The 9,186-nt window shown below is 38.4% G+C and overlaps 1 protein-coding gene across 1 annotated transcript in view; it reads right to left on the bottom strand.

Annotated features, from left to right (window-relative positions):
• LOC118323049 overlaps positions 1-9,186 on the bottom strand; it is a 126,672-nt gene that overhangs the window by 116,998 nt on the left and 488 nt on the right. The window contains exon 2 of the mRNA XM_035654968.1: positions 7,106-7,370. Coding sequence (XP_035510861.1) covers positions 7,106-7,370 — 265 coding nt within the window. The remainder of the gene's footprint in view (positions 1-7,105; positions 7,371-9,186) is intronic.

Raw genomic sequence — 9,186 nt, 5'->3', positions numbered from 1 at the left:
GGTTAGGTTGCCTTGCTCAAGGGCACCTCGGCAGTGCACAGGAGGTGAAACTGGCACCTCTCCAGCTACCAGTCCACACTCCATATTTTGTGGTCTGTAGGACTTGAACCGGCAACCCTCTGGTTCCGAAGCCAAGTCCCTACAGACTGAGCTACTGCCGCCCCACTTGAACTTGTTCCTAGTTTTAAATACAGCAGGTCACTAGTTGTACTTCTTACTGGGCTCAGGGGCTACAATATCACTCCTAAAAGCATCAGCATTACCTCAACCTCCGACAAGGAGTGGCAGACATTGCAGAACAGTAGGTGCTGGCGGCCCTCCAGTTCTAGAGGCATACACTACTCCCTTATTATGCACACTTGATGAGACCATGACAAACCACTAATTTCTTCTCTATCAGAGCACCATTCCATCAATTTAATGGGAAGAGATCTAACGTGTCACTTTGGCATTGTCTTGACTTCACATCCAGATGGGTTAAAACTAACCAGGCTGCCTGTGAACACACATGTGAAATACTGCCCTGACACAATGATGTATACTTATTTTCTTTTTCTTCTATAGCGTCACAACTTACCACATCTGCACATACACTCAGTACACATGCCTCAAAAGCCAACTGAATTTTCCCTATGTCATAAATATGACGTTGGCCGGATAAAGTGTGCCACACCTTTGGTGGTTCGCAGAAATCTGATTTCCGCCCCTACATGAAGCAATAACTACAAGAAGCACTCAAAGGTATTAAACCTGTCTTGGATTCATTGTTACAGGCTGGAGTCATTGTTCCCTGTGATGATTCTCCTGTCCAGTTTTTCCAGATTTGAATGTGGCACTGTAACGGTTGCAGTTCAGAAACAATGACATTGTTATCTGAGATCAAGAAGAGACATGATGATAAGGAGGCCAGAAACTTTGCACACAGGAGGCAGGAGGTCGTCAGAGGCTTAGACACAACTTACAGTGGAATAAGTTTTTTATAGTGCAGCAGTGATATTGTTTCTAATAAATACAGTGGATTGGCATGGATGGTCAAGGAGGACAGTGGGGAGAAGGGCAGAAAAAACAAAGGTTTGGTAAACATGGGATGCATGTATCATTATTGATCAGAATCAGATCATTTCATTTGATCCTTTATATTGTTTATAATAGATTATCAGAGTGTTTTGTAAGCCGAGCTCCGCAGTGTGCTCTGTCTGATCGACCCAATTGGTTAACATGAGCACTGAAAGGAGGCAGGCAGCACTTCAGGGCACTTCTGCCTCCTGTGTGTTCCTGGTCTTACTATAAAGTACAAGTTCTTAGTAGGTACAAATAATATGTTGTTTGTGGCTGTAATGTTTTTAAGTAGAAACAGAACGTGAGTCCATGCAATTGTTGTTGGTCATTGTGTATCTTTACAGTTGAGATGTCATCCATTTCACATCCTTAAAGCAATGTGAAGCGTATGTTTGCAGTCCTAAAGTATTTTTGAATTTTTATTTATATTTTGTTTCTCTTTAAAATAAAACTATTGAAGACCTGAACATCCTCTTCACACCTGGTTAGTAATTTGAGTCTACTAGGCTTGTATATTTTTCTTCTTCTTTTTTTATTAGAGGTGGTAGTGTGTGCAAGTTAATATTTTGTAACTACTAACTTGTTGACACAATGTAAACAAACATTTTGTGAACAACAGTGAACATTTTCTAAGGTTAGTAAAAGTAAAAATTAAAGTAAAAAAATTGGAAAACTTCAAGCCTGTTGTATTGTTATACTGTAATAGCGCTGCAGCAATTTGATTAGTCAAATAGATTAGTTGTCAACTATTATATTTGTATGCTGATTGACTGGTTTAAAAGTTCTCTAATTTAAGCTTAAATGTGAATATTTTCTGGTTTCTGTAGTCCTCTATGACAGTAATCTGAACATCTTTGGGACCAAACAAGACATTTGAGAATGTCACCTTGGGCTTTGGGAAACGTCAAGGAACATTTTTCACCATTTTCTTACAATCTGTGGGCCAAACAACTGATTGGTTCGAGAAAATGATCAAAAGATTAATCAGTAATGGAAATTGTCAGTTATAGCCATGGACCATAATTCTCACAAATAAATTGATGTTTTGTGTTAAACCTCCTGAAGTTTCACTTTGGTTTTAAAAACTCTTGAATTTTTGATTAAACATCTCAAGTTTAGATATGACTGATACCTTTATGATTGGTGTGAATTAGCTCCACAGGAACTGCATGACCTGCATTATGATGTTTTACAGCCTTACAGACCTGACTATGTCCGCAGATAGCTCCACTTTTAGTATTATATTCCCCCAGTTAGTGCCTTTACTTCTAATGTCGGTTCTACAAAAATAGCTATTGCTAGATTAATTAATGAAGAGTTAGCTTAAACTGTAAAATGGGTGCATTCACTGATGTAATGATCCATTTTGTATATACTTAAGTGATCATATAATCGGGGAATTGGAACATTTCTTTGTTTCCCTTAATCATGTATTGTGCACTTTATTATGAACCAATGTATTTTTTTCTTCTCCATACACCTGTACAGCTGTGATACTCATCCTTTCTTCCTGAGCTTAAGGCTGAGATGATAATTAATACGTATTCTCGAAATTACAAAAGGACTGTTTCTGCACCTCTGGGTCAGTCCTGCAACATATACTCCGGTGTATGAGCTCTGACCTCTCAGCTGAGATAAATTGACTCTGTTACACTTTTATTATCTTGATTTATTGAATAAACAATAATACAACAAATGCTTGAGTATCTGAGTTACTCACCTAAAAGCAGGCTAGGTAGAAGTCTGGACATCCTGGTCAATGCAGGTGACACACAGTGTTGGTATGTATACAGAGAGGCAGGGCTGCAGTCTGGTTTGCGGAAGAAAAAATCTATCAAGCAAATGATACATTACATTAAATCAGTATATACTTCTGCTAGGTGCCATGCCGCCTGCTTGCCACCTGGTTCCACTAAATATATACTCCACATTAATAAATTAGCTTCAGAAAAGCTAGTCCTGCAGTCTTAGTTCAAAACCAAGAAGGCAGTCCAACAGGAAAACAAATCCAAAAGGGGCAAACTAGAAATCAAGACTCCAATAAAACAGAAACTACTAGACAAACTCGCAGGAACAATTGACACACAGACGAAGACAAACTGGTAATGAAACAAATAGACACAAAGGTTTAGGGGGGGATAAGAAGACAGGTAAACTAATCAGGGTGGGCAGACAACAAAACAGACAAAGACATGAAGTAAAGTTACTGCCACGAGTGGAGGAGTGAGTTACAAAATAAAACAATAAAACCATGACCCCTGTACTTCTGAAGTAAGCTTTTAGTGTTTTGATTAACATAGGTTTATGTGTAAGATGTATTGTAACATAACACTTCTTTGGCAATGTAAACATATTAAATATTATACCACAATTACAAGAGCAGCTATTTGTTGACTGTATATACTTGAAATGGGCTTTCAGTAAATTTGTAAGTAATGTACTGAAATACAAGCATGAAAGAGTTCATTTGTGTCCTGAGGTACAAAACGAAGAGAAGATGAAATCCTAAACAGCTGTCTACACAGAGTCTTTAGGAGCTCTCTTGGTAATCTGGCACCTTTGTACCAAACAAATTAAATAAAAAATCTAGATCATCTTAAAAGGGAGATTTATACTAACTGCAACAATATATATGCTATTAATGATATAATATTTGGCTATATCAAATATATTAAAAGGTTGCATCTCCTTCTCACCCTTTTTTGTTTTTCGAATTCAAATTTTCTAACCTAAAGGACATCCGAGGAAAACCAGACAATATTCTCTCTGTAAAATATGAAATGATAAAGTTGTATTTTTGTACAGCAGTCAGTGAGGCCCGGCCCCCCAGAAACTCAGGGGGTTCCGGTAGCTAGCAATACTGCTGCTAACTCTGAATCATCACTCTACATCGCTAAATTGAAGATTGATTGACAGGTGAATGGCATGATGTAATTGCTTCAATCTGTTAGTTCATGCTTAGATAAGCATGTGTCACATTTTGTTTTACAGGAAGACAAAAGGATTTTGATAGAAATATATATATATACATACATATGGCATATATATACACATACACATATATATATATATGTATACACACATATGGCATATATATACACATACACATATATATATGTATACACACATATATACACATATACATGCATACACACATATACACACGTTACAGCAGTTAGTTATTATATAAATCAGTATATAAGCTCAAAATTATCTCACTGGAAATAAATCTAAAATGAAAGTAATTATTATTCCTGACATCAACTGCAGACAAAGCAGGTAATAGGAAATATCGCTTCTCTATGTCTCTCTGTGTGTCTGAGAGACTTGGGATGCACCCTATGTGTGTGTGTGTTTGGAGAGGACAGAGAAGCCTGACCGCAAATAATAGTAAAACGTGCAAACTGTGGGCGCTGCTGATTCATTGACTGCACACTGACAGACGCACAGGGAGTGGGCAGACAGATAATTTTGCAGTGATAGTTTAGATTACTTTATTATCAACAGTGTATTTAAACTTTAATAGTAATAATAATAACAATAATAATGAAAATAATAATAATAATAAATCTTCCTTTAATATTTTTTTATCTTATGCCTGGCCCTAATACTCCGATGTATATAAACCACTTTAGTTAAGCTCGACAGAAAATAAAACTCACCAAAACCGTCTTTCCACTGTTCCAACAATCACCAACCAAATCCTTAATTCAGAAAGTAAGATGTAAAAATATTCTGGCTCTGCTATTGCTGGACTCTCCGGGATTCAGTTCCACTGGGTGGAGTGCCGCAGGACGTCCTGCCTGTCTCCATCCGTTCCCCAGGCCATTCTCACCAGTAGCCTTGCGTCATACTCGTGGACGCACGTAACCTGTGTACATGGAAATCATTCCCCAAATTTCTCCAGGTGACACAGAGCAAAAAGCTGACTGAGGACAGCATGTCTGCTTCTGGCCCAAAAGCATAATAAAAGACAGAAATACTGTCTCATATAACTGAGGTAAATGGGCCCGTTAACATGTATACAAACAGAGTATATAGAGCAGCTGAGAGTTGCTTCCCGTCTCTTATTCCGCCCTGCAACCACAGTATGTCATTTTATTTTCCACAACCATTTGGCGAACCCCAGAAATCATCTTGCAACCCCCTTGGGGGTCCTAACCCCCAGGTTGAAAACCACTGCTCTACCTATATGTCAAAACCATCCAGGGTCTGTTGGGGAGTTTAGGGAAGTTAGAGCATGCACATATGGGCCAGAGTCATATCATCCACATCCAGTGGTCTGTTGTTTCCTGGAGAGCACTGTTAATCAGTTAACATTTGGCCAGCATGTTAAACAAGTCCAGTGGAGTCTGCAGCTCACCTCCTCATTGGACATAGAGATCTGCATCCTTCTTTACGGCACCACCAGTGCCATCTGGGGCCATCCTTCCATGGGTATTTTCTGAATAATTTCATGAAACGTGCTTGAACCCAAAAAACGGAAAGGCACAGTACTAAGGAGGTCAAAGTTTGCTTTGTGGTTGTACTGTTAAACAGCTCCATTACTGATTACATGAGTATCTTTTGCCCGGGTGTTTTCTTCTCAGGTAGCTGAGAATATAGCGTCATGTCATAAAGCCACTGTGAATAGTCCATTTTATTTAGACAAATGATAGATGACAACAGCTGAACATTTTTATTGAAAATTGCATTTCCTCCAATGTAATGAAAATCACACAAGATACATTTTAAGTTGTTTTATTGAGCATTTAGTTTTTCATTTTAAGCATACCTTTCTCTCCTTCTAGCAAGGTACTCTGCTTCTATGCTTGGCAGTGGCATTTGGTGAATTCAAAGTTATAAAGAAATGAATAATGTATATGTTATGAATAAAAACACATTATAACATACTATTAATTACTTTTTTGTCACATTTGTGGAAGTTGAGTAGTGGTTAGGATCTGAATCCAGATGCAGACTGGCAGAACAGGTTAAGGGGGAGTTTAATACTAAAACTGGTCAAACAAAGGCAGTAGTCTGAAACAATTGATCAAAGTAATCCAGAAAAAAAATCCAACTGAGGAAGTTAACATGAACACAAGGAAACACAGGGGAGCAGGCAGGAAGCACATATAAACAAGCAATGCGTAGCAAACGTGGGAAAAAGTCAAAGACAGAAGTAAAGTAGAACAAGACACAAGAGGAAAACTACAAAATAAAACAAGAAATTACAAAAGAAAACTCCAAACCATACTATTTTCTTTTCATTTGTCTCACGTTATTGAACAAAGATTAAACTTAAACCATTGTTTTTGAAATATTAGAAAAAAATGACTCAATTTCAACTACCAATCTGGGACATGTAACTGTTTGTTTCCCAAATGACACATGAAGCAGTGAGCCCAGGTTTTTACCAGAAATTTACCAAATTTTTTCACCCAAAATATTTGTTGCCTACACCTACACCAATGTTTTTTTGGTTTGTCCTTGGAATAGGGTATATCCTTCTTTCTTCCTCAAATGGATAAGTGACATCTTAAGGATTACAGAAATGTATGATGTGTTGGGCTATTTTGTACATTTTTGGCAATAAACCTCACACACATTTCACACAATAAGGGACTATAGAGGTGTGAATTTATTGCAGGGTATTTGTTCTATGTAGGTGTGGACAATAACTGGTTTTATCATTCGAAATCAAACGAATCAAGACATTGGTCTACTCCATTTTCCTCTCCTGCTTCCGTAAAATGCAGTACAAAGGTTGGCATACACCTGTTTACTGAGTGAGGTTCTATAGCAGTGGTTCCCAACGTGGGGTATGGGACCCCAGCTAGGGGTCGCCAAAGCTTCACAGGGCGTCTTTAATATAGATACACCATAGGCTTACAGTGTATCTCAGCATTTTATTAATTTCTGTGAAGATTAATCTGGTATTTTTGCATTTAGGTGCAGGCTGATATGTTTTAAGATGTGTTTTTTAATAAATCCTACCTTTACTTAGCTTAAATTCTGCCTACTTAAGTTTAATGGTGGCACTACTTTTTGCTATCATGGTGGAAGTGTGACTTCATACACACAGCTGTAGTTGCCCTGGTGTTCATACTCAGCTACAGGGAAGTTGAAGGAGGCTGAGTTGTTGACTGCTGGCTTGGTGTCGGTGATGTTGGAGCCAGAGAAGATGAGACAGAAAACACCTCCAGGATAGTGGGAGGAAATGGAGCAGGTGATGACAAAGCTGTAACCCTTGGTGACCTCTGCACCTTCAGGACCCCAGACCAACCCTCTGTTAGGAGATGTCAGGTTGATGCTGGGCTGCTGCAGTGTCACTGGGTAAAAAAACATCAAGAAAGTGCAGACTAGACAGACAGAATAAACATATTTAAGTTATATTCTGAAGAAAAAATATATAACAAGGCTCAATTTATTAGAAACATTTTTAATGTAAATGTTAAAGAAAGGCACAGGAAATTTAAATGCTAGAGTATGTCACTGCCAGGAGTGAACAAATCCATTACTTATATTGTGTAGTAGTATCGGTTAAATCCAAGAACAATTAATTGGATATCATACATGTATATCAGATCATTCCTGTTTTTGGAAGGCCTGTGAAAATTATCTTTCATCTACATGGTTTGACATTACAATACACTGTATTAGTTATAAGCCTGAACTAAGGGCTTGTTTGTGTGCCAGTGTGTTAACACCATTTTTGGTGGCAGGTAGTCACTTTTGCAGTGGTCCTCCTTTGTTCAACAGTGTCGATGTCCCCTAGGGGCTGGTGAGTCTTGTGGCTTCTTTGTGATGCCATCTCATGTTTCATCTTCGAGACAGGCAGCTCCTGAACCAAGGTTGTCATATACCATTTCCTCACGGAGCACAAAAAGTTTGCCACTTTGAGTTAAGAGGGATTGTACAGACTACAAAGCAGATGCAGAGGGACGGTTCCCATCCATACTATGTTTCTGGAATCTCAGTAAAGACATTGCCCATCAGGAGGATTTCATAAGGCTTCAGTGACATGAGACCCATAACCAGACCTTGATGAAGGTGCATGGTCACCACATCCATTACAGGCTACAAAGCAGATGCAGAAAGATGACTCCACTTCTATTTTTGGAACCTCGAAAGGTAGCTGTGCTTAATTACAATAAAATCAAAAATCAATCAAAATAACTTTGTTCATCTATTAGGAACTCCAATTTTTTGTAAAAGCATAAGTACATAAACAACACAAAACCTGGCAGACGACAACAAAGTAGACAACAAACAAGTGGGGTTTAAAATGTTTAACATGTCCACTTGTAAGGTTAAGTGTGCCTAGCAGTATTTATAGATGAATAATAAATTGCATCAATGATTGAAGTAAAGGTCCAAAGTTTGACATGACTTGCTTGGTCTTGAATGTATTGGTTGGGAAGTGTGAGTGGATTCCAAGACTATTTTTAGTCCTTTTGCTTTAGCCCCTCTGCTGTAGATGCTGCTTATTAGTTTAGGTTGAGAACAATAATTTTGCTGCTCATCCTGATGGTCTTGTTAAGAGGGTTGAGGTGGTTGTTACTTAAAACACCAAACCTGGCTGTTATGTTGAAGGTCATGATGGAGATTCCTCAGAAAGAAGATGCATTGGTGACATTTAAAGAAGTTGACGTAAAGGTTGAATGTGATTGCAGCTGTACTCTCTCCACATAATGGAGTCGTTTGGTATGATGTGTGCAAAATGTAAATGCACCTGTGTCAACATTTCCTTTCCTCTTGGAATGATATCTTCTTCTATGACAACTTCATCACCCAACTCAACGAAATTCAACTTTGCATGAACGTAGCTCCTTCTGTATGTTTTGGTGGCAACTACACAGGGAGATTGTTAATTGTGAGTCCGACTCTATTTCATCCTTGCTTCATGAGCTATACCTCATTTTCATAGCAGCTATTCCCTGGGGGCACGGACTGTCTAAAAGTCCATACTCATCCACTGTGACAAAATCACAGTTTTAGAGATCTTAAACAATGCTCGGCTCTAGAATTGGATCTTCATCCCACACCATTCCTGCCATTTTCAACCACAACATTCAACTAGCTCCACAGGTAGTAAACATCTACAATGCTCCACAAGAAGCCATTCTTAACACTCTCACCCCAAAC

This window comes from Morone saxatilis, unplaced genomic scaffold, assembly GCF_004916995.1.
Source record: "Morone saxatilis isolate NCDOM2014 unplaced genomic scaffold, NCSU_SB_2.0 Contig14, whole genome shotgun sequence".
Classification (NCBI taxonomy): domain Eukaryota; kingdom Metazoa; phylum Chordata; class Actinopteri; family Moronidae; genus Morone; species Morone saxatilis.
Note: the sequence above shows the minus strand (reverse complement) of the source record. Positions and strands in the feature narration are given on the sequence as shown.